This window comes from Triturus cristatus, chromosome 2_2 (assembly GCF_964204655.1).
Source record: "Triturus cristatus chromosome 2_2, aTriCri1.1, whole genome shotgun sequence".
NCBI lineage: Eukaryota > Metazoa > Chordata > Amphibia > Caudata > Salamandridae > Triturus > Triturus cristatus.
Window position 1 is genome coordinate 1,207,013,192 of NC_140582.1, and position 26,420 is coordinate 1,207,039,611.

A 26,420-nucleotide genomic window follows, 5' to 3' on the forward strand; every position below is an offset into this window, starting at 1 on the left:
AAAGGGTGCTAACATGCGATTTTGCATGTTAGCACCCTGTTGTTGATAGGGCGATATTTTTATCTCTGCTTCTTTGGCTTTTAAAGCCAAAAAAGCAGAGATAAAACCCTTGTTAATATGCCCCTTTGTTGGTTTGTTTCCCAAAACTTTCTCCCAATGTCCTCTCAATCAGAAATGTCTGCCATTAAGGCCATCTTTTGTCTCCTGTGTTAGCGCACATAAGCTTACAATTCCTGGTTCGGGAAGCAGCAGAATTTCCATTTTAGAAGTAAGTGGCAGTCCACTTTTTGTGGGAACAGGTTTAACCAACCTTCAGAAAAGAGTTTGACAATTGTGCACGTGTCATTGTGGTAGTATATTAGCAGCCGCAAAAGCCTCGAACTGAGCGGCAATTTTCCAGCAAAGATCTTTCCGTTATCTTTAGTTGCATGTACTTTCTCCGTTTTAAATAAATAAATAAATTGTTAATGGCATGTCTGGATTTTGTGTCATAATAGATTTGAAAACACAGAACTATCTGAAGGGGATTAGCAACGCAGTGAAAAGAATGCAAGATCTACTAAAGGCTGATACATCCTCATCAGAGTCAGTAAAGGATCTGCCAGGTAAGTAAACTAGTCTACCTGGTGACATGGGTGAGGTTTTGTGGTTTGTTTAATGATGTACTTGATGCATGAGCACTGCTGCATACTTCTTTTGAGAAACATATATATATATATATGTATATGTAACTAGAAAAAGTTGCTGTGCTTCTGGTGACAATTGGACAAATGCTGAATAAGGAACGTCAGATTTGATTAGATTTATAAAGTGCTACATATGCCAAAGGCGTCTTGGCGCTACCTGAAGTGCAAGGACTGGAACGAGAGATAAGAAGATTAACAGAGAGAAGTAAACAGCCAGGTTTTCAGTGACTTCCTAAAAGCCTGATGGTTGGGGGTATTCCTTAAATGGTCTGGCATTTAATTTCAAAGGCGAGTGGTTGCAGAAGAAAAACTTCTACGTACCCAGGAATCTTTGCAGATAGTTGGAACAGACACTCTGTTAGCTGAAGCTGATCATAAGGGTCTGTTTGGGGTGCACCACCTGAGTTTGTGTCCAAGCAGAGCAGGGTCTGTATGGTCAAGTTATTTGTTAACTGTACAGAGCGCCTTAAATGCAATTCCCTTTTTGATGAGTAGCCAATGTAGATCATGCTTAGCTTAAGAAAATGGTTCACAATTTTTCATCTTTTTCGGAACCCGGATTGCTGCATTTTGAAGCCTATGGAGTCTATCCAAAACATTCTGCCCTGCTGCCATCACATATTTATATGGCCATGTAAAGCCACTTTACGTGGCTTTGAATGGCCTTAAGATTTGTGCACCTTTCACGCAGAAAAGTGTGTGAAAGGGGCATTACGTGGGTTTTGCTGTGGGTTTTCCCATGCAACACTTATGGAACCTGACACATTCCCAGATTTACGAGCAATCGTAAACCTGGGAATGCGTCAGAACCTAACGCCACCCTTTGGGTGGTGTGAGGGAGGCGCAAGGAAGTGAAATTAAAACTTTTTACCTCGTGCTTTCCTTTTTAGGTCGATTCTAATTTTTTCTTTAAAGAAATTAACAGTGTACTAGCTAAAAAGTTGAAGCAATTTAATGTACAGATAATTACATATGTATGTATGTATTTTTGTAGTAAATGTACACACAGAAAAAAGAAAGAAAGAAAAATAACACATACCCCAAAATTTTTTTTACTTATATTTGAAATAACAATTGCCAGAGTTCTCTCCGGGAGGTACAAGATGGCTCAAGATGGAATTTGACCAGGTAAACGCCGGTAGGGTAGCCCCCATTAACCCATGGTACTTGAAAGACCCCACTACAAGGAAGAACATCGCCACAGCCACTGATAGATACTTCCAGAAAAATCAGGGTACGGTGGATTCAGCGCAGACCCTGTGGGAGGCATACAAAACTGTTATTCGAGGAGAGACCCTCTCCTTGATTGCAGGGAAAAAGAGGGAACGAGAAGCTGAACTTGAAAGAGCAGAAGAGGACGTATTAAAATCGGAAGAGGAGATGGCCCGAGCGGTAACCCCTGAGGGCCTTCACCTTTTGAAGTTACGGCAGGAAGAGTTCAATTGCATCACCAGGGATAGAACCAAGGCGCAGAGTAGAGAGGTTCAGGGTAGAATCTACTACATAAAGCGGGAAAACTGATTGCTTGGCTGGATAGAAGGGAGTGGGGGTCGAGACTGGTGCCCGAGGTACAGGGGGGAGACTCCAGATCACTATCGTGTGGTGTACGGTACATCAGGGAGGTTCACTGAAGTAGAAAACAGGGAGATGATTAGGGATATTAAGTTACCCACGTTATCGGGCGAAAACCGAGATTATTTGGAATCCCCACTGACGGACAATGTAGTGGACCAGGCCATCAGAGACGTACATTCGGGGAAAGCTTCAGGACCCAACGGTATTCCCATCGAACTCTATAAATTGAGGTCTAATAAGCTGGCCCCATACATCTGTTCCATGTTCGAGGAAAGCAAGGAGAAGGTGTAGCTGCCATATGACCAACGATTAGCCAATATAGTGGTCATATATAAAGAGGGCAAACCCAGAACCAGCTGCGTGTCCTGTAGGCCCATATCGTTGCTGAATGTGCAGCCCAAAGTCCTTGCGAAATTGCTGGCAAAAGTCATCACCACCCTAATCCACCCGGATCAATCGGGCTTTATGCCTCATCGTAATACGGCCCTCAATTTACGTCGCTTGCATGGGGTGCTGGGTAGGACCCCTACGATCATGGAGCCAGCAGCCCTAGTATCATTAGACGCCACAATGGCGTTTGACATGGTCGAGTGGCCCTATCTGTTTGCAGTATCGGACAAAATGGTCTTCGGTCCGAAATTCACGGGCTGGATACGTCTCCTGTATTCTGAACCGATGGCCCGGGTGGTGGTAAATAATCGCAAGTCCCACGATTTCCACCTGAGCAGGAGCGCCCGACAAGGTTGTCCCCTGTCCCCGCTTCTTTTTGCACTGGCCCTGGAGCCGTTTGCGGCGGGGGGCAGGCAGGATCGGTCTATACGTGGAATGCGGTGGTAATTGGAGTGGGAAGATAAGATCTCCCTGTACGCGGATGATATTCTATTCTAGCTCACCAACCCGAGAGGGTCATTGATCTGCCTTCTGTACGTGCTGGCAATCTTCGGCAGTTACTCTGGCTTTGCGATAAACTGGTCCAAATCGGTGCTAAATGTCCTCCGGGGCGACCCGCCGGCCATTCCAAGTACTTGCCCGATCCAAATTGCTCTTGATGGTTTTAGAAACCTCGGTATCTACATAACATTAGACTCGAAGCTCCGTTACACCAGCAATCTGAACCCTTCCTTATTGAGACTTAGAAATGACGTCGCTCACTGGAAATCCCTTCCGCTCTCCATGCTAGGTAGAGCAGTGCTTTTTAAAATGATGGCTCTACCTCGGATCTTGTATGCACTCCAAAGCACAATGGATCCGGTCCCAGCGTCCTATTTCAGAGAAATCGAGGGCCTCTCAATTGATATGATGGAGAATAGGGTTGCCCGACCTAAAGAAATATTACTGGGCATCCCAGCTTGCGGCTATCAATCACGGGATCTACGGTCAACCAAACGATCCTGGATTTGCCATGGTTAGGTGGCAGCTCCCCGGGGGGGAATACACCAGAGCGTTATATGCTGGGCCCTGCAGATTTCGGCAGACTGGACCCACGGCACACGAATGAATGCGCATCGTGTGGAATGAAGAATTCACATCAAGAAAACATATGAATACATGGAATGTAGAAAACTACAAGCACCTCTGGAAAGATTGGAAAGACACAGGACAACCTACTGTGAGAGAATGTATGCCTCGATGCAATGGTTTTAAACAGTAAATAAAATAGATAAAATCTGGCCAGCAAAATGATTGGTGGTTCAATCGAACAGCCAGGTCTTCAGTGCATTCCTGAAGGTGTTCAGGGCAATTGACAATTAGGTGCTGGTGCTGAGCACAGGCTCAAATTAAGCACTGCTGAAGGGCGACAGAAGGAAGGAAGAATGGCACTCGATGCCAATTTTCCTAGACAATGTAAGGGTCAGGGACACAATCACAGCAACAAACTGAGACACACCCATGCCTAAAACTGATGAGAGGGGAACATGGGCACAGCGTAGTTGCAGTCGCCAAAACAGAGTCACAATAATCTCAGTAACAGGAAGAAGGTAGTACATGGTCTCCCCGTGAGTCGTTGAGAAGGCAAGCCCCCCCTGGAAAAGGAAGGGGTGGCAAAGTGGGCACAGCACCTGCCCCCTGGACAAGGGCCCGGATTGGACAGTCGGTAGCAGGATTTAGCCTCCAGCCCACAGTGGTCCCCCCCCCTCCCCATGAGAGCGGTATGCTAATGGTGTGTATCATGCATCCAGTTGTTGATTTATGATGTTGATAACACAACGGATGACGTAACAATGATCATGAGATGTTTAATAAAAGACTGTTTGATAAAATATTCTGTGGGGGGAAAGGAGAGTCGCAAGAGGGAGTGCTAAGAAAGAGCCAAGTAGCAGAGTGGCCAGTTTAGTGAATTTGTACCCCAGCAACATGTGGCTAAGCTGGTTAAAATTATACCATGCGATCCATCATTGCGTATGTGTTTCCCGCTAGCAGTAATGCATAACCAACATTATACAGCTGGTAATAACATGACCCCCACTTTGCCAAGTAGGGTCTCATTGTAAGTGATGTTTCTTAACTACCTTTCAAAGAAAGGTGAGTTAGAATTCAAGCGCCCGAAGTGTCTTGCCGCTCACCACAGGCGCTTTCCTCACAGATCCGTCTTCCATCTTGATGTCCTACAATTTCCTATTGGTGTAAAAGTCTAGCTAGTTCATGAAGCGTTCCTGTGCCTGGAGGTAAAGGGCTGACCGGTTTTAGGAATCTGACCAGTAGGACTAGAATGAGGCTGTGGTTCTTTGCCAATAGGATAAAAAGATTATCCTAATGCCTGAGTGAAGGGCTTATCTTCAAGGATATTCTCAACTGTAGGTCTTCCATCTCTGGTGGAGGGTAGCGCGGTCTAGAGGGCGAGGGCTGGCTGACAGAGAAGGGAGTCTTGCACCCATGGAGGAACTGTCCAGCGGACTGCTTGCCGATGCTGTCGTTGGACTGGCGGGAGGTGGATGGTCCTGCCATTCTGGCAAGGGAAAGTGAAGGTGTGGTGGCATCATTGCAGGAAGTAATGGATGTTGGGGTGCACATGCAATAAACGTGCAAGAGTGGATGACGGAAGTGGAATCTGATTCCACAATGAAGGAGGTGAAACGTTTGATTGTGTTGGGTAGTAGGAGGCAGAGTTCCGCGGCACTCTTGGTCAGACCGTACCTTGAGGACTCGGAGGAATTGTATGTGTGATGACATGGTGATTATGAGGGCACAGTATATCATCCCATCCGTGTGGTCAATTCTTGCACCCCACGCACTCTTGAAGAACGTCACAATCAGGGGTAAGTAAAAGGTTTGTTTACTGAAGTTCTTTCCTTACAAGTCAGGCGTAGCGATCTCTCAGCCCGTCAGACTCCCATGGACATCCCTGGAGTTCCAGCTCACTGAATGGAATCCAGAGCGCAATGACATTCCTAGTTCCAAAGGCGACCTTAAGACAGGGTACAAGCTTACACCAGGGAGCTTTTGTACCTCAGTTTGTGGGTGGCGGCTGCCTTTGTTAGCTGACCTGGAACTCCGGTTCAGTTGACGGGGCAAAAAGGCTAGAAATATTGGGGCAGATGTACAAACCCCTTGCGCCACGTTTGCCTCACTTTTAACATGGGTAAGTGACGCAAAAGTGGCGCAAGGGGCTTGTAGATAAGCCCCATAGTTTGAGAGTAGGCTGTGTTCTGCTCACTGGATAAGACAGAGGATTTTAAATAGACCCCTTTCTCTCTCTCACTGGGAGTCAGAGAGGAGACCCGAGTACAGAAGATGAGCATGGTGTTTTAATTAATAAAAAGTCAACATCGTAATTTTGTATTGGGACTTTAGTGAGGGATATGTGGGGGAGGCTTGCATTTAGGCAATTGCTGTAATCCAAGTGGCCTATGACCACAGTGATGTTTAAGGCCATTTTCTGGGAGCTTTGTAACAGGGTCCGGAATGTCAGGTTTGGGATCACAGTCCCTGGCTGGTCGGTGCACTTACACGTTGAAACTGATTAGTTTCTCCTCAATTTATATGTTGCCTTCTATTCACATAAAACACTTTAATCCAATTTCATCTGTTTAAATCATTGATTTCATATTATTCATATTTCAAAGGTCATGCTTCATGACATCATGATCTGTAATGCAATCATTTAACGAGCCCAGTGCATTTCGGGTCTGAGATTGTACAGCGGCAGGCTCCCTTTCAGTTGCCACAGGTGAATGTGTCTGCAGGGAGAAGGAGCGATGGCCATTACAGGTCACTCCTAGGTTGCATGCTTGGTTTACCGATTTGGAGCGGGCCAGATCATCACAAGACTACGATATGCAGTAAATGATCATAGTACATGCTTGCGTTTGCCAATCGATAAGGTGAGGCATGCACATCCCCTATCACCTATGGCTGATCCATGTAAACATCAAGCCAATCATCATATAGCTTCTAAACATACATAAATACTTACTTCGATAGAGCTGCTTTTTCTATATCACAGAGCCTGAGCTAATATTGAGCAGGCTGGAATGTTTCAGGACAAGGTCTTGTCCTCATGCTCTCTACATGAGGACCATATCTTGCGAAATGTGTGATGCATCCCCTACCATTATATATACACCTCTCTAGACCTCAAAACACTGCTCCACGCCCCAATGGCAGTTCACTATTATTGGTGTGTTGGGCTTCCCCATGGTTTGTCTCCCTCTCTCTCTCTCTCTCAGCACTGCATGCCCCCGGATCATGAATAACGTTTGCCTTGTCAAGCCCTTGTTTAATTTCCAGTAGTCCTTCTAAATCCTCTACCATCCATTTACAGCACTGTAAGGACCAACTTGTGTGTGTGCGTGTATGTATATATATATATATATTATCTACTGGCGGTCGCCAGTAGATAGTTATAGTTAGGACCGTGTTTCCATAGGAAATCTGAAAATTCTATTTTGAATAACTTTGGCGCCGGTTGACGAATCCTTGCGAAATTTTCAAAACTAATGGGGCGCTCCGCTCAGCTCCTACCCTGAAAGTCTCGGGGTGATTCGTCAAGCGGGGGCTGAGGAAAAAAGAGGGGTCCCAAAACGCGTTTTCCCCATGCATTTTCCCATAGGACCTTTAGTCGAAGGTACAGACCGAACGGCTGAACAGAATTACTTGAAATTTGGCAAAGAGGTAGTCCTCAGGTCAGGGATGTGCCTTTTGCATATATGGAGTCAATGTGTTCAGTAGTTCCTGAGAAAATTGCAGTTAAAAGTACATAAATATCTATAGGCGCGCACTGTGCGTGCACCGTGCACGCACCGTGCGCGCACGGTGCCGTGCGTGAGTGTAATTCTGATTGGTGGTTTCATGTCAGTCAACGTTCGAATCGGTCAAAATCAGGAAGTGACGGCCGCCATTTTGTGTGTTTTGCGTGTGACAGTGAAAAAGAAAGGTGGAGAACGTGAAAAGGGGGCAGGGTAGAGAGTTCCTGACCCCCTAGCCTTTGTCAGGGGGTCCCTGAAGGACCCCGAAGGGTGAAAAACACATTTTATTTTTTTTTTTCAAAAAATCGCGGGGTGCGCCCACTGTGCGCGCACGGTGAAAAACCTTAAAAAAAAAAATATTATATATAAAAAATATAATAAAACATACATAACTTAGCATTTAAAAAACCTTACAAATTCACTTAAAAACCATAGGTTTCACACACGTTATAGTTAGGAATTAGCATTTAAAAAACCTTGCAAATTCACTTAAAAAACCATAGGTTTCACACATGTTATAGTTAGCTGGACATTTCACTCGTAAAAAACCATTGAAATTCCCCCGTTATAGTTAGTTCAGATAACTATAACTCGCGCGACCGCCACTCTATCACAAGGATGATGTCATGAGTGATGCCACTGACCATGTCATGAGTGATGTAATATGTGATGTAATATGTGCATGAGCAGTGGATTGCGGGCGCGCGAGTCATAGTTATCTGAACTAACTATAACGGGGGAATTTCAATGGTTTTTTACGAGTGAAATGTCCAGCTAACTATAACATGTGTGAAACCTATGTTTTTTTAAGTGAATATATATATATATATCCTCTGAGACAATTATTGTTTTTGCGGACAAGCGTTAGTGAATGTACTGAGGATTTTAAGTTCATTCTGATTGACATCTCCCTCGAGCTGGCGAATGCTTCTTCTCAAGTCGCCTCATTTAGTCCACCAATATATCTTTCCCTTTAGTACATCGGATTAACCATTTGGACTTGTTACTCAATACAGTAAGTGCCAGACATGGCCCCTTTGCTCGTGTAGAATTCAGTAGCCTTTCCTCTAAGGGGATTCATCCTTTGGGTTTAGTCCCCCGTCTTCTTTTTCATCAGCTTGTGTGGTACTTGCACATATCTATACATTTGGGATCTATTTAATTAAAATTTTATTTGGAGTTTTCTATTATTTCGATACTTGAAGTTAACTTACTGAGTTTGATTCAAAGTGCATGCAAGTTAGACTTACATATATACAGTACATGGCTTGCTTTATTAGTGCAAGGCATTCACTGAAGTTGACTTTGTACTCATAAACCCTTTTTACTCATGCAATTTTACAGCACAATGCATATGGAATCACATTGCACACGAGTGATCATGCTCAAAGGGCAAGGAGTTGTCGTTTCAGGGCTGGGTTTCCTTGCAAAGTTTGGGAACATCAACAATCTTGATACTTCGTGGGATTTCCTCCTATCTTTGCCACTCTTGAGATAGAGATTTCCTTCTGCCAAGAGTGAATGGGGAAGGGAGCACTTTCGACACGTGGGAGTGTAAGAGAAGTGTCTATAAGGAGGCATCTGAGTTGTTGACAGCATGCTCTAGAGGGGAAAGAACCTGCAAAGCTTATGGAATTTAGTTCCAGATGGCTGTGACACGTGCAGAAAAGCATTAAGATACTTCCTAGTTTGTTTTGAATTTTGGGTATTTCTAATCTTATTATACATTTGTTCTTTAGGGTCATGGGTTCTCTCGAGAATTTCAGTTTGTTTGCAAGGCAGTGGGATACAGGAGCACGAACGTCTTTGAATGTCAGGCGGGTCGTTTTGAATTATATTCTGGCCACCAGGGGGAGCCAGTGAAACCATTTTATGACTGGGGTTATGTGGTTGAATCTTTTCGTCAATTCATTAAGGCTGTAAGAGCCACAAACTGCAATTTTCTCTAATATGTGTACCTATGTCCAGATCTGAACAGATGGTTGAACGCAACTGTGACTCATGCAATGGTGTTTTTGTGTCGTTATCGGTGTTGTGTGGTTGTTTTTTTTGTTGCTCTTTCATTGTTGTTGTTACTTTTATTGATGTTTTTTCGTTGTTGTTGTTACGTTTACTGATGTTGTTTCGCTGTTGTTACTTTTATTGATGTTTTTTCGTCGTTGTTGTTGTTACATTTAATTATGTTGTTTTGTGGTTGTTGCTTCGTTGTTGTTACTTTTATTGATGTTGTTTCCTTGTTCTTTTTTTTGTCAAAGGTGTTTTTATTTTTCAGTAAGGTAGAAACAGAAAGAAAGAGAAAACATGCGGCACTCCCGCCACAATTCCCACGCAGGGGAGATGCACAAAGGGAGGGGGGTCGCTATGATTAGTAATAGTCCTGTTGTCCGGCCCAGCTGGGCTACAATCTAAAGGAGATGAAGAGGGACCAAGTCTAGGGCGCCAGCTCAGAGGCTGTACAGGCGTGTGAAGGTCACCCACCCAGAGCAATCAACAGTATGCAAGTTACCGGGGACGGACCAGCCAATCCCATAATTGTAAGTTCTCCCCTCTTGTCGTTGAGGACTGTCACTATATGCCAACAAAACGAAAAAGAAAACCAGAAGAACTTCCCCCATTCCTAACCACCACCCCCCCCCCCCCCACCCCCTCCAGTGGTGGCAGCACACAACCACACTACAGCAGGCTTTCAACGAAAATCACACTTGGAACAGATGGAGGGCTCGGATCGACGGCGGGCACACAGCAGCTGGGAGCCCCCGGGAAAGGAAGCGCACCAACGGCCCCCAGCGGAAAACACAATTTTTGAAGTCCCCCAGAAATATGTCCGCCATGCGTTCCATGCTCAATGATTTCCACAACCTCGCATGCCACAATGAGATCGCTGGGGCCTCCCTCTTTTTCCAGGCCGCCGCCAGAGTGATTTTAGCCGCACCTATGCAGAGCCAGAAGATCTTTTTGTCCGCTCGCGTCTGATGTTCTAAAAGCGGGTCTCGAAGACCCAACAGCACATGCTCCAGGGAGGTCAGGATCGGGTTCCCCAGGATGTCCTTAATATGGGACAAAATCTCTTCCCAATAGGGGCGGATAACCGGGCAGTCCCACCAAATATGGCGGAAGTCCCCCAATAAACCACAGCCCCGCCAACATCTATCTGAGGAGCTAGGGAAAATACGATGGAGCTTGGCAGGGGGGAGGTACCAATCCATCATAGTTTTAACATGTGCCTCCCGAAGATCCAACGAGTGATTATATCTGGCCAGGTCCCGCCACAGGTGGGACCACTCCTCATCCGTGATGTCGCGCCCAACAATGCCCTCCCACTGGCCCATATACCGTGGCCTAGGCGAGACAGCCGTAGCCAGGAGATGGCTATAGATGAAAGAGATAGCCCCCCGCATAGTGGAAGTGCGGGAGAGAAAGGCTTCAAAGGGGGTAGGCGGCTGAGTCGCTGCCTCATGAACCGACGGAGACAGGGCCCAGTGTAGCAATTGGCCATGATGAAACCTCTCCGTCTCGGCGATCCCATAGTCCCGTCCACAATTCGGGAAAGTCAGCGGGGCAGTGCCGTGGAACAAGTGCGTGAGGGCTAGGCAGCCTCCCTCCCTCCAAGCGTCAAAGGGGCCCTCACGGAGCGCAGGCGGAAAGGCCGGATTGAAATGAATGGGAGTGAAGGGCGATGGAAAAGTGGTCCAGCGTTCATCTCCTGAGACCGCATCCCAGACCTTAAGGGTGGTGCCAGTGGGGGTACTAAGGTAAGCATTCTTGGGCCTGTCCCCCTTAGGTTTCCACACCAGGTCCCAGATCGTGCGACCCGCCACACTCCTATCCATGTGGAGCCAGTGCTTCTCCGAGAGTGGCTGGGTCCACTCCATCAAGACCCTCAGTTGCGCCGCTTTATAGTAAAGCTGTATATCAGGGAATCCCACCCCCCCCTCCGCACGCGGCCGCCGAAGAGTGGAAAAGGAAAAACGAGCCCTGCCCCCCTGCCACACGAAGCGGAGCATGAGAGTCTTTATGCGGCGAAAAAAGTCCCCGTCAAGAACAATAGGGAGAGCCTGGAACAGATACAGGAGCTTCGGTAGGAGCGTCATCTTGATCGCATGGATCCTGCCCAACCAGGAGATAAACAGCGGTTTCCAACGCTGCAAATCCATCTGGATACTCGCCAGGAGTGGAGGGAAATTAGCCGAGTACAGCTTACCCACCGTGGGGGTCAAGCGGACCCCTAGATACAGTAGGGAGGAGTGGGACCACGATAGGGGCGAGAGCGGTCGAAGCCGGTCCACTTCCGCCGACGAGAGCGTGAGATTGAGAATATAAGATTTGCCATAGTTGACCCGAAACCCCGCAACCCCCTCAAAGTGCGCCAGGGCCGTCCGCACATGGGGTAAAGAATGCGCCGGATCCACAAGGGAAAGGAGGACATCGTCCGCGAACAGAGAAATCTTATGTTGCTCCCCCGTGAAGGGTAGTCCCCGGATGTCCGGGTGTTCCCGGATCGCTATTGCTAGAGGCTCGATACTCAAAGCAAACAGCAAAGGGGAGAGAGGACAGCCTTGCCGCGTACCACGCGAGTGCGGGAAAAAGGAGGACAGGCACCCATTAACCGCGACTCTAGATCGGGGGCCGCTGTAGTTAGCTTTAAGCATGGTCACAAACCTGTCCGAGAATCCAAAAGCTTGAAGAGTGCGGAACAAAAACTGCCAGTCCACCCGGTCAAACGCCTTCTCGGCATCTAGCCCAATCAGCACCGCCGGGATGCGAAATCGGTTGGCCTTCTCGATAAGATGGACCACCCTTCTGGTGTTGTCATGAGTCTGCCGCCCTTTGATGAAACCCGATTGGTCAGGGTGAATCAGGACCGGCATCAAGTCCTGTAAGCGCGACGCCAGAATAGAAGAGTAGAGTTTAGCATCTAGATTGAGCAGGGCTATCGGCCTAAATGATGAACAGACAGAGGGATCCTTGCCGGGTTTGGGGATCACCGAGATGACCGCCTCCGCCATGGAGGCCGAGGACACCCCCGAGTTAGCCATATCATTAAACAGGCAAACCAGGAACTCACAGACATCCACCGCAAAGGTCTGATAGAAAAGGGCCGTGAACCCATCCGCACCAGGTGCCTTGCGGGGCTTCAGGGATTTAATAGCACCCAGTACTTCCTCCCTAGTGATGGGGGCAGAGAGTAGCTCATTCCACTCGGAAGACACGCGGGGGAGCGGAAGAGCGCGCAGATATTCCTCCTGAGCTGTAGGGTCCAGGATGTCCCCTGAGTACAATGTCGCATAGAAGTCCCCGAAGAGTTCCGCCTTGGTCGCGTCAGTGTGCTGCAGCAAGCCAGCGGCATCCCGCACGCCCCCTATGTACTCCCTCTCCCGCTTACGGCGCAATTGACGGGCCAGGTGCCTCCCCACCTTATTCCCCTGGGAGTAAGAAAGATGGCGGAGCTTCAGGAGAGTGAACTCAGCCCTGTTGTTATAGTGGGCCCGCAGCTTGCCCCTGAGAGCAGTAAGAGGGCGCAATGTCTGTCTGGACGGGTTAGCCTTGTGCGCCTGCTCCGATGTTAAAAGCTCCCTCTCCAGCGCCTCCCGTTCCCCCCTCCGCTGCCGGTTAAGTGCCGCATTCAGGGCCAAGCAACTGCCCTGGACCGACGCCTTAAAGGCGTCCCAGGTAGTAAAGATCGAGGTGTCCCGCACTGGGTTGAGCTGAAAGAATTCTCGGATCGCCTTCCGGAGAGCAGTGCAAGAGGACTCGTCTCGTACCAGTGACGCCGGGAAAAACCATCTTCGCGGCACAGTTCCGTCTGGCGCCCATTGGAGGCCTAGCGCCAGTAAGCTATGATCAGACACGGAGAGGGGAAACATTTTCGCTTCCCGCAGGGACCCCTGGCGTGACTGGCTATAAAAGACATGATCCAGGCGAGAGTAAGAGTTATGCACGTGGGAAAAGAAGGTATAATCACGGGAGACGGGGTGCAGAGAGTGCCATCCGTCCAATAAACCGAGCTCCCCAAACCGCTGACGCGTCTCCGCCGAGAAGAGGCCGGCCTCGGCTCTCCGCTGGTGAGAACAGTCCAGATCCCTGTCCCAGACCAAATTGAAATCGCCCATGATAAAGAGGCCGCCTTCCACAAAGTCCTCCACTGAGCGCAACAACTCCAGGAGGAACTTGTTTTGCCCAGCATTAGGAGCATACAGCACTAGGAACGTGCAAGTTCTGCCGAGAAGTACTCCCTTAACAATGAGCCAGCCTCTGGGGGTGCGTGCCCTCCTTATCGCCACGCACCCCCAGAGGCTGAAACTGGAGAGTCGAACGAAACATCAGGGCTACTCCCCTGTGCTTCGATACCGCCGATGACCTATAGATAAGAGGGAATTGCCGATGCTTGAGGCGTGACTCGTCTCGCCGGGCTAGGTGTGTCTCCTGAAGCCCTACCACATCCAGGTGATGGTCTAGGATGTATTTCCAGACTTTTTGGCGTTTCTGGGGAGAGTTCAGCCCCTTCACATTCCAAGTACCTAAGGTAACAGGCATCCTATAATGCTCCCCTCACTCTTCTCCACCAGACCTCCCCACTCATACCACAGCACCTTCACCCATCGACAAGCGCGGGCAAACCTCCCCCTCCAAACCAGGACCAGCAGCGCACTCCGGGGCCATTGCCCTCGAAACCTAGCCCAGGGAGACTCAGGGTCATTCCCTAAGTCGTCATACGTTTCAGCCGTCACGCCATCCAGGCGTCGCCTCGCGCCCTGCTTTAATAAGTAGAGCAAGGACCCTGGCCACTTCCGCCCCACACTCCCCCGTCTGAAGCCAAGTCGCGTACAATCACTCACCCCAAGCCCTCCCTCCATCCCTCTCACAACAAACAACCCCCGCACAGCTTGCACGCGCCACCCCCAGCCGCCACCACTGGCCCCCCTGCCCCAAACCAACCCCCCCTCCCCCCGCCCGCTCCGAGAACCACACCAACCAAGATCGCACCAAAGAAGAAACGAAAACAAAGAGAAACTACCAACAACCCCAATACAGGAACCCCAATACAGGAACCACTGTAGGTGTCCCCCAAGTCCATGAAGCGGAGTCTACGCCCTCCTTTCTCCAATGAACAGGCCCAGGGTATCTCCTCACAAAGTACATCAAAACCCCGTGGTACCTGAAAGGAGGGTGGCCCTCCGGCGACAAGCAAGCAGAGGCCTCCCGAGAGGCTAGGCAGCCGAAGAAGAGTCCTGCAAGGCAGTCTCCGCCACAGTCGCCACCGAAGCAACTGCGGCATCTCGCTCCTGTACGCTGGTCACAGGGTCCGGCCGGCCCGGGCCAGAAGGGCGCCCCACTCGCTGCCAGGAGAAGGAGCGTCGACGTCGGCGAGTCCCCAACCCCCACCGGGGGGGTCCCGTCGTCCAAACCAAGGAGATCTTTGGCAGCCTGTAGAGAGCGGACCTGAACCAGCCTGTTGTGCCACCGGAAAATAAGCCGGAACGGATGGCCCCACGAGTAGGAGATATTCTGGTCCCGCAAAAAGGACGTCACGGGGCGAAAGGCACGGCGCTTCTGCAGCGTCGACGCCGCCAGGTCCTGGAATAGCTGGGGACGGAGGTCCCGGTACAGTAGCGATGTTAGCCCTCTCGCCTTCCGAAGAATACGCTCTTTAAGTTGGTAATCGTGAACGCACACCAGAATATCGGGGGGAGGAGCCCCTGATCCTCTCGGCAACCCCACGTGGTGCACCCTGTCCATCCGGATCTCGTGAAGATCATCCTCTCCCAGAATCTGCAAGAACAGGCCCTCCACGTAGCCCCGCAGATCCCCAGCCTCTCCATCCCACGGCACCGCGCGAATGCAGATGTTGTTCCGTCGGGACCGATTTTCTAAGTCCTCCGCATGGGCCTGGAGGTCCAAGTTCTGCTCCGTGAGGCGCAGGACATCCTGCTGGAGCTGATGGATATCACCGGCGAGTCCCAAATCATGCTCTTCCAGGGTTGCCACCCTCTCTCCAATACCATCCACATCTCGACGCACCTCCCGTAGGTCAGAGGCCAGCTGGGAGCGGAGGCTGGTGATATCCTCCTTGATGGCGTTGAACAGGTCCAGCATAAACGCCTTGGTGACAGGCGTATCATCGTCAGGAGGCTTGGCAGAGGCACTAGCGCCTGGCGGCGTCGTAGGGGTGGCACCCCGTTGCGGACCCTCCCGTCCTGTCCTGCCCCCACGGGATTTGCCAGACATCACGCCCAGGTCAAGGATAGCAACGCGTCACCCGGCTACCCGGCTCCTCCACTGGCGCCGCCTTGCTGCGTGACTCTCCTATCGGGGTTAGCCGGACTTCGGACAGTCCCCATGCCCCAGACCGTGCCGAGCGTGGGGGGGAAGGTAGGCACTGGTAGGCGCTGATTAGGCCAGAAAGTTCAGCGAAGGGCCACACAGCCGGTTGTAGGGCGATTCCGCACCCGCTCCCGCTGCCACAGGTCTCAGGTCACTCACCACCGCGGGGACGCAGGCCGACCAGAACGGGCAGTGGGGCAATGTGTCATCACAGCGTTCACCAGTGGGAGCCCCCCAGGAGGACCGCCCCCTCAATGGGCCCCCAGTGCTACTCACCGGGCCCACGCGGAAATCACCTATGTCCGGGGGAAGCCCTTCAATCCTGGGCTCCCCTAGTTGTCCAGTAGCCAGAGCAGGCCCCAGTCGGTTTGCAGGACCGCAGGCCCTCTAGCGCTACCGCGGGCGAAGCACACTCAAAGCTCCCACGCCCCAGGCCCCCACAGCGCCGCCAGTCCAGTCCCCCAGAGGCCGCAATGCTTCCACCGCCACAGCCGCTCACCGCCTCTTGGGAGTTCGGAGGGGTCCGGGCCCCACACGTCGCGTCTCCAGGGTTGTCCGGGAGGCTCACTCTCCGGCGCGGCAGTGCTCCCGTCCGGGGACATTCTCGGGCTTCGCCCCCTCCATAGAAGCGGTGCCAGTGCTCCCCAATGTTCACTGTGGGGTCCGCCCGCAGGACAAGGTCCCTGCACGTTGGGCAATTTCACCCCGTCGACACCTCCGGCAGTTGGCTCCGTCCCCGATGGGAGGTCGGGCTCCACAGCCCCAGCCCCAAGTTCCAGGCGAGGTCCCGGCTTCTCCACCAGCCGCGTCCCAGGCCTCAACCCGGACGGGACAGCCAGCGCCACGGGGGGGGCGGCGGCGATTCAAAATTCCCTCCGCTGCCACAGGAGACCCAGTGTTACCCCCTGCAGGTCTCAGGGGTCCTCGGGAGGCCGCAATAGCAATGCTGTGCAGGACTGGTGCCGGAGGGACCGAGGAGAACGTCTTACTCCGTCGCCATCTTGACTCCGCCCCCCTTGTTCTTTTTTTGTTGCAGTTGTTGTTACTTTTATTAATGTTGTTTCGTTGATGTTACTTTTATTGTTGCTTTGTTGTTGTTACGTTCATTGATGTTGTTACTTTTATTGATGTTATTTCGTTGTTATTGTTGTTCCATTGTTACTTCATTGTTGATGTTACTTTTATTGATGTTTTTTTGTGGTTTTTACTTTTATTGATGTTGTTGCATCTTTTACTGATGTTGTTTCAATGTTATTGTTGTTACTTTTATTGATGTTGTTTTTTTGTTGTTACTTTTATTGATGTTTCGTTGTTGTTGATACTTTTATTGATGTTGCGTTGTTACTATTGTTAGTGTTGTGTGGTTGTTTTGTTGTTTTGTTGTTGTTGCATTTATTGATGTTGTTTCGTCGCTATTATCATAGCTTCTATATCATTTTATGCTCCTCCTTGCATTAAGGTTTCAAAATACTGAAAAATATGGAATTGACTCAAGTTGCTGTTCAGATGTTGCAAATGAAAGAGGAAAATGCCAGAACAGTCTTAAGAGCCACGAAGACGGAGCTTGGTGAGTATTCACGTTATTATTACTGCTTTTCCAGAATGATTTGAACCAAATATCCCCCCAGGCAGGGTCCACAGAGGGCTCTGCTCCCAGAGAGGGAAGAGAGACCTTGAATATATAGGAATGGAGACAAACGCTTCCTACTCAGAACAAAAAACATCCCACTACTAGAGAAGGGAAGGATCTAAGAAAAGAAAAAAAATGTTTGGTGTATTATCAGAGTGTCTTTGGTGAGCCAAGTATCTACAAAGGCAAGGAATACTCATTGCCCTACGCTGTGCTCTGACGGTCTCTTCAGGGCTTGAAACTTGCCCCAAATGTACCTGGCCCCAGGGTGGGTACACACTCATGTAAGTATCAGGCACTCTGAAGCAGCAGTGTATCATCCATGCCCCTACAATCCATTGCCAGCCTGGCACATTCTTTACTCGTCTCCCGAACAGGTCATGATTCCACCTGTGAGGAAGACATCCTTGGGGGCTCACGTGGAGATTCATTTTGGGCAGATATTTATGTTATTCGCTAGAGAATCCAACACACGGTCAAAATGTAAAGCTTTTCACACTCACAGCAAGAGAAACAAGCATTTGCAATGCAATAGGTCTCGTATTTGCGAGAGTTTGAGCTATTGGCATCGTAAATGACAATGCCTTTTATTTAGGTTTTAAAAACCAACACATAACTAAAAAGCATTGTCATTTACAACGTCAAAAGCTCAATCTCTTGCAATTGCGAGACCTTTTGCATAGCAAATGCTTCTTAGTGACTGTTACTGCTAGGATGGACAAGCGACGGAAGCCTCAAAACCCCTCACTAGGGAAAACCTGCAAAGAATAAAGCTAGTCCTCTCAGAACTGTTTCCAGGAACTGCACTCTCGATGCCATCGACCATCTGATCGAGGAAGTAGTCCATATTAAACGTGAATGCATCAGCCACTAGTGACAGACAGAATTTGACCAAAGTCCCTGATATGTTCAAAGAGTCCTAAAAATGGGCTCCAGGAATGCATGTAGTGTGCTAGCATGCACTCTACATGCGTGGACAGACACAACTCATGGTGTTGTGTAGTTTCTTTAGTTTCTAACTATTTCCCTGGCTGGTGGCTCGGTTCCATTACAAAGAAAAGAGATGGTTTTTTGTTTGGCACTGATCAGAACCTTTGTCGTCTGTTTTTAATCATGGGACGCATCGAGGCATTTCCATAGGGCGTGTGCAAGACATGAATTCGACCAGAATATGGCGCAGTTGCATTAAAAACGTATTTCTCAGTAGCCACGCCGAGTGTGACATTTTCACTTGACTGCTACGTGTTTGTCATTTATTAACCCAAATAAATAGTCAATTTCCTGTGCTCTAATCCGTGTCAACTCCGTTTTATATTTGACAGAATACCGTGATTTAATATAGTAGTGGGTTTTGACACTGTGCCGGAGACTCCAAACGTGGTTTCTTATTATGCTGTCCCGTGTCCTCCCCTCTGATATATGCACGCAAAGCGTTTCCCTTGCGGGAGCGAGCCAGGGGCAACATGTGTTTGTAAGTTAATTACAAACATATGGTGTCAAGCTCGCTCCCGAAAGGAAATCTCCAAACGTGCACACGTTGCCATTGAAGGCAATGGAACGTGTGTGCGTTTTTGGCTGAAAAGCTAGAGCGATTGCTAAAGGTCTTTTGCCTATGCAACACATGCGCGCTGCTAGGCGAGACCTAAACAGGCACCACCATGATAGCCCTGAGTTCCCAAACGGATGTTCCGAACGGCAAAGGTCCTGTCTGTCTACAGTCACTGTTGGAGGCGTTGGTCAAATATAAACAGTGGCACCACATTGTGTGTATCTTTTAGGTCGCTGACATAATGTGACAGTAAAGACACTCTTAACACAGTTCCGAAGGCCAAGTATGCTTAGAGATCAGAGCTGGAATCTGTGCTGGACTCTCACCCATCCACTGGAGGGTAGGTTTTAACAATACCAGCTAATACGTTTTATTCCTGGTTCCAACATTTCTTCATCCTTCCATTCCAAAGTTCCCTGTTGTTGCCACTGTTGCGTGGAACCTGCTTTGGAGGGATTGGAATTAAAGAGCTTTCAAGCTCAGTTTAAGGGCCAGTAAACACCCCTTGACCCAGTTCGCCAGTTTGCAAACTTCACAGGCGATGTGCCTTTAGTAATCAGGGATGTGGAGGCATCCTTGACAAAAATGAAGAAGCAACCATAAAGAAGATATACGCTGGACTAAGTCTGACACATATGCAATAGATGCCTCTCAGTTAATTGTGAAGGACTCCTCCGACTGTTTCTAGTGATATGCATGCAGGAAAGACTGTGCAGAGCCATTCATCAAATTGAAACCAAGAGTGCTGATCCACAGTTTCCATGGAGAACCTTGATATTCGTATCAGCTCCAGGAAAAAGGTTCTCTCACCCAGAGTCGTACCTCATTGGAGTCTCTGCGAAAGCGCACATAGTCTCAGCTCTAGCTAATCCAGGAATATGGATACAATGGACGCTGATTAGAGGGCATTCTTACCAGAAATGTGGGCCATCAGGATAAGGATTCACCTGGTGGGTCTCCTGCAGAAGACACATGCTATGTGGACCTTGCATGATGGTGGAGTTGGCTATGTAGTGCCCTGGCCACACCTTTACCAGGGACCCTCTTTCACCATCTTTTGCAGTTTAGAGTCCACCTTCCACAGCATATAAGGCAGAGGAGATTCGCTGAAAGATGCAATGCCTGATCTTCCAACCAGTAAATTATACGTGATCACAGGAAATAAAGGCAGCAGGTGGAGGGGTGTCATTGTTGTTCCTGTTTTCTATGGCACATTCACTATCAGGAGCCATGACTTTATTTATCCATCTTGTAGCAGACAACAGTGGTTTGGCAGGAATTTGTTCCAGGGACAGGCGACCCAACGCTACTAAACACGACAGACAACACAATGTCAGAAGCATTCTAGTGCAACCGGAGTGGGACAGATCGATGGCTGTTGAAATACTACTTCTTCCAGATTTTCAATTAAGCAGAAAAAAAGTTGTTATCCACTGCACATTTTTTCCTGCTTTCCCAAGTCACTGATCAGTTGAACTTAGATCCCATGTCACCTTAGGTGTACTCCATATGTCTTTATTTATTTTGCACCCAAACTAAATTTTGAGGATAATCACAGGCAATATATCTAGGAGTGATTAATTGTAGGTCTCTTCCTTCCATTATTTGTACAAAAATCTTGTCACTTATTCCGAGATAAATCTTGGATTTTCCCTTTTGTGTTTATGGAACACCCTTAACCTTAGTCTTTTCATTTACCTGGCTACTCTAAACCTCACTTTGACACTTATCCTCACCCTTTATTACTTGCTTTTTTTAGTTAAATAGTTTTTTATTGAAGAAGGAAATACACCGAGTTACAAATACATATGTATCCAACAAGAACAAATAAGATGTAAGCATGTCAGTAAATATAAAAGAAGACTATATAATTGACGAATCCAAAAAAAAAAGGTTATACACAGTGTATACAATAATATTAAATATAGCTAAGAACAGGAAATAAAAGGAAGGCTTAATATACTACACTGAAATATGAGATCCCTAAATAGGTAGTAGAGTGAATATACTATTTAAATAGGAGAATAAATTTTTATCAAAAATGAAAGAGGGAAAAGAAAGAGGGATAGAATAAGAGGAGAAAGAAAGGAAAAGGAGAGGAAAGAGAGAGGGCAGAAAGAAAAAGAAGAAGAACAGGATACTAAGAGTAGATATAGACTATGATGATGATGATAGAAAAGACGTAAAGGGTAGCCATAGTAGGTCAGACTTAATTTGTATGTGAATGGAAGATTGAGGGATAGAGGCAATTCTATGTTCATCACAGATATAATTCCACCAATGAAGAAAAGACAATTTGGAGTTGTCTTTCCAGCGTGTGAGTATAACTTTAAAGGCCACAGCAAGAAATAAATCTAACAACAGAGAAGCAGGAGTAACTAGATCAAAATCTGGTGAAACAGTGCCTAAAAATACATTTGAACGTTAAGTTGTACATTATAAGAAAAAATCAGTGAGCATTTTGACCAGATATCATTCCAAAAAGCATAAACTTTAGGACAATAAAATAATAAATGTATTAAAGAACCTTCAGCGTTAGGGCAGGACCAACAAGATGATGTGACAGAATGATTGAATTTATGTAACATAAGGGGAGTAATGACGACTCTATTAAAAATAAAAAATAGGGACTGTGTGAGATTAGCAGCTTTGGAGGTCTTGAATAGTTTCTGCCAAAACTTATCCCATTGTGATAATGGTAGAGTCAAGGAGAGGTCATGTTCCCACTCCAGTTCCACCTTAGATTTGTCCCGTGTACAGATAGGAGAAGATTAAGATTTATAGATAAAGGAGGCACTAGGAATAGTATTGTTAGAAATATGAGATAATGAAGAGTCAGGAAGAAAGGAAGTAGGATTTGGAAGGGGAAGGAATTTCTGTAGGCACTCCTGTATAATTGGGACTAAGGTGGCATATTGCAGAATACAGGAGTCAGGAAGTTGAAAAGAAACTTGCAACTGATGGAAGGAGAGAATTACATTGTTAACAATCAGATGATGCACATAAAAAATGCCCTTTCCTTTCCATTGTTTGTAGTAAAATGACTTGTGGCGAAATTTAATGTATTTTTTAAACCAAAGTGATGACGCTAAAAAGGATTGATAAGTATTCAGGTTCTTAAAGAAAAGTGTGTGTAACAACATTTGGGAATGTTTCAATATAGGGTATTTGGAAATAAAAGTACAATTAGTCATATGCACAACATCTCGTATTGAAAAGTCATTTCGCAAACAGCATTCAACATTAACCCAAGAAGGTTTAGGTAAATCCTGATAATCCCTGGACAAAGCAAAGAATTGACGAATCAAGAATGCATTATGGTATAAATTAAAGTCAGGAAATCTTACTCCCCCCTTCATTTTTAGGACGAATCAGTTTAGACAGGGCAATACGTGCATGTTTGTTATTCCATAGAAACTTGGTACATAGCAAATTAATCTGAGAAAAATAATATTTAGGAATTTTGAAAGGTAACATAGATAAAATAAACAGAATCTGAGGAACAATCATCATTTTAATTGTATCAAGTCTGCCCCACCAAGAGAGGAACAAGGGAGACCAGAGATTTAACAAATTCGTAATTTTGAGTTTTAAGGCAGAGAAATTCTGAACTAATGTATCACTAATGTTGGGGGTAAACCAAGTGCCAAGATACTTTATTTTTTGGGGACACCATGTGAAATTAGACAATTCAAACATATACCTATAACATGAAGGATTTAAAGGTAAAATCTCAGTTTTAGAGAAGTTTAATTTGTAACCTGAAACCTTGGCGAATGAAGCAATTTCCTGTAAAAAGAGGGGAAGGGAAGATACAGGATTAAACATATAAATAAGAACATCATCAGCATAAGCAGACAACTTAATTTGTTGAGACTCAAAATTAAAACCAGTAATGAGAGAATTACTTCTGATACGTTCCAGAAATGGCTCTAAACAGAACAGGAAGAGTAATGGTGAAAGAGGACAGCCCTGACGCGTACCTCTTTGAATGGAGAAATAAGGGGAAAAGAGACCATTAACAAAAATACAAGCTTTGGGATTGGTGTATAACAACTTAACATATGAAATAAACTTCGGTCCAAAGCCGAACCATCGTAAAGTGTGAAGTAAGAACTCCCAATTAACACGGTCAAAGGCCTTTTCAGCATCCAAGGATAAAGCCGCTAATGGGGAGGGATATTTTTTACTAAGAGCAAGGATATTGGAAAACATTCTGACATTATCAGAGGCCAAACGACCCTTAACAAAACCAACTTGGTTTGGGTTAATGAGTAGAGGAATAACTTTCTCTAAACGAGAAGCCAATATTTTTGCAAGAATTTTACAATCATAATTAATTAGTGAAATAGGGCGATAATTTTTACAATAGGAGGAATCTTTATCTGGTTTGGGGATTACAATGATCAGGGCTTCCAGAAAAGAACCACAGGCTTGGGAATTGGAAATAAAAGAATTAAAAAGTTCTAATAATTTGGGCGCAAAAATTGAGGAGAAAGCAGAGAGTAACTCAATAGAAAAGCCATCCGGGCCAGGGGCTTTTGCTTTCTTCAAAGATTTAAGAGCATCAGATAATTCTTGTAAGGAAATATCGTCTTCAAGGGGTTGGAAATTATCTTGGAAAATAGTGGCTTAGGGATATCACTGAAAAAAGAGGCAAAATCATCTTCAGAGGGCTTGGTAGTTTCTGTATATAAGCGCTTGTGATATGATTGAAATGTGGCAATAATATCAGAATCAGAAGAAAGGAGTGAATCATCCGATTCTGAGTGAATGGGGCCAATAGCTTTACGTTCTGACTTAATTTTTAGATAATTTGCTAGCATTTTCCCAGCTTTGTTTTGGCCTCCATGATATTTCGACTTAATCTTGAGGAGAATATTACAGGCATCCGTTGTGACAATCTTATTGAGGGTGGATTTAGCTTTGATTAAGTCTTGTAGTGATGAGGAGGATTTGGAAGAATAATACTTATGTTCTAACGTTTTAATGTGGGATAAAGTCTCTTTATATTTAGTATGCATCAATTTTTTCTTTTTTGAGGAATAGGCAATAGTAAAAGCTCTGAAAGATGCTTTAAAAGCATCCCAATTGTTGTATAAGGAGGTATCTAAGGAATTATTAAAAGAAAAAAATTCCTTAATAAAGGAGGTCACTTCTGAAATAAAAGTACGATCAGATAAAAGGAAGTTATTGAAACGCCATCTACCTTGTTTGTAAGTGGTGATAGATAAGTCAATATGGGTGGAGACAGGAGCATGGTCAGAAATAAATATAGATCCAATCTCAGACGACTGGAGACAAGGTAGCAATGATTTGGAAATAAGAATATAATCTATACGAGATCTAGTATGGTGCACAGGTGAAAAGAAAGTAAATTCTGAGGTATCAGGGTTACATGTTTTCCAGGTATCGAATAAAGGACGAGAAGAAATGACTGTTTGAAATGATTTGTGGGATTTGTCAGGTTTGAACTTGCATTTGGATTGCCTATCAGTGAACGGGTCCAACCAATTATTAAAATCACCACCTACCACAATATTAGAGTTGGAAGTTGACAATAATTTCAATTTTATAGAATGCCAAAATTCAGAGTCTGGTTTGACAGGCCCATAAATATTGAAAAAAGTCAATTGTCGTTTATTAATGATAACCTCAGTCAATACCCAACGACCATTCGGATCACACTCAGATGAAATAATTTGTGCATTAATAGATTTATGAAATAAAATAGCAACACCACCATGCCGGTCAGTAGCAGGAGAGAAAACAATCTGATTAACCCATTGACATTTAAGCTTAAGTGATTCTTTATCATTGCAGTGAGTTTCCTGTAAAAAAGCAACCTGGGTGTTAAGTTTAGCTAGATGAGACAATACCTTTTGACGCTTGACAGGGTGACCCAAACCACGAACATTCCACGAAACGACATTAACCATACTTCCGGGAGCAGGGGAACGTACGGACATAGGACCATAAAACTGCAAGAATGACAAGAAAAAAAAAGGAAAGACATTTTTCAGTAAGTAAAACAGAAGACCAAATCTGAGGAGAAAAACCAGAGCATGGAAACAAAATTAAAAATGAGGGAAAACGAGGAAAAGAAAAATAGAAAGAAAGAAGAGGAAGAGGAAAGAGAGGTGAAAGGGAGAAGTGGAGAAAAGTAAACAGATCAAGGAAGAACATCCAGACCTGTAAAAAGAAAAAAGATCGAAGAGCGGTGAGCGTAGTGACATCGAAGGACGCGGACCACAGTGAAAGCAGAAGGAGAAAATAAGAGATGGGCTATGAGCCTCACAAGGATAAAGAAGGACAGAAAATCAACATAAGAAAACAGGCAAATCAATAAAACAAGTAAAGCAGGAACAATCCAACAACGTAAATGAAATCAGGAGCCAGTATCCATGCCATGTGAGGAGAAATTATGAAGAAAAAGTTTGAGTTTATCCGGATCCTCAAAGGAGCATTTGCGACCCTCATGAGTGATTTTGCAGAGGCAGGGATGAAGAATTCCATATTGAATGTTGAGTTGTCGCAACTGAGGCCGAAGAGCAAGGAATTCTTTGCGTCTGGCGTTTGTAGCACTAGATACATTCTGAGATATGAAAATGTTATGTCCAGACCAAAAAGGCGACGTTTGAGTCTGACAGCCTTCAAAACTTGCATGAGGTCGGTGATTTCCAAGAACAACATTATAATACCACGAGGTTTGTTGGCAGATGGCTGAAGTCGACCCAACCGGTGCGCTCCTTGTATGTTGAGAGGATTGGACAAAGACTGAAGGTCCAGAAGCTCTGGAAGGAATTTCTTTAGAAATGCTACTAGGTCAGTCCCTTCAACATTTTCCGGCAGGCCAAAAAGGCGTAAGTTATTTCTACGATTGCGATTTTCAAGATCCTCAGTGTGGAGTTTCAGTTGCAGAATCTCTTGTTCAAGGAAAGGAATCTTTGTAGAGATATCTTGTATATCACTGACCCGTTGCTCAAGGTCAAGTACTTTACTTTCCATAACAATCCATCTTTCCTCAATTTGTTTAAGCTTGTCGTTGGTAGCGGACATGAAGGGCTGGAGGCCTCGAACCTCATCCAAGATGGTATCCAGGATTGGATTTTGAGATGATAAAATTGGCGAGGGCGGATCATTTTTGTGCCTTTTTTGTTTTGTGCCAGAAACCGATGGTCTGGACACGTGGGCCTCACTAGCCATCAGTAATCAGCAATAAGACCGACAACACAGTAATCCCAAGGCGACAAAAAATTGACGTCACTCTAATACAAGAAAGTAGTTACGCCACTCAAACAGGTGCACTAAGACAACTCAAGGTTGAGGCAACAGGAAATGGAGGTAAGTTTAGTCATTGAGTGAGGCAAAATCGACCCCAGTACATTAAAGCGATGGACACAGTAGCAGAGACCAGTGGAACCATGCCTTGACTAAACGCGGTCCAGCAGTAGTAGACAGAAAGCATCTCT

The 26,420-nt window shown here is 46.3% G+C and overlaps 1 protein-coding gene across 1 annotated transcript in view; it reads left to right on the top strand.

Annotated features, from left to right (window-relative positions):
* The window catches only part of LOC146863402 (C-type lectin domain family 4 member K-like), a 483,702-nt gene that overhangs the window by 217,337 nt on the left and 239,945 nt on the right, over positions 1–26,420 (top strand). Inside the window, exons 4-5 of the mRNA XM_085642828.1 lie at positions 498–605; positions 17,229–17,336. Of these exons, the coding sequence (XP_085498954.1) occupies positions 498–605; positions 17,229–17,336 (216 nt within the window). The remainder of the gene's footprint in view (positions 1–497; positions 606–17,228; positions 17,337–26,420) is intronic.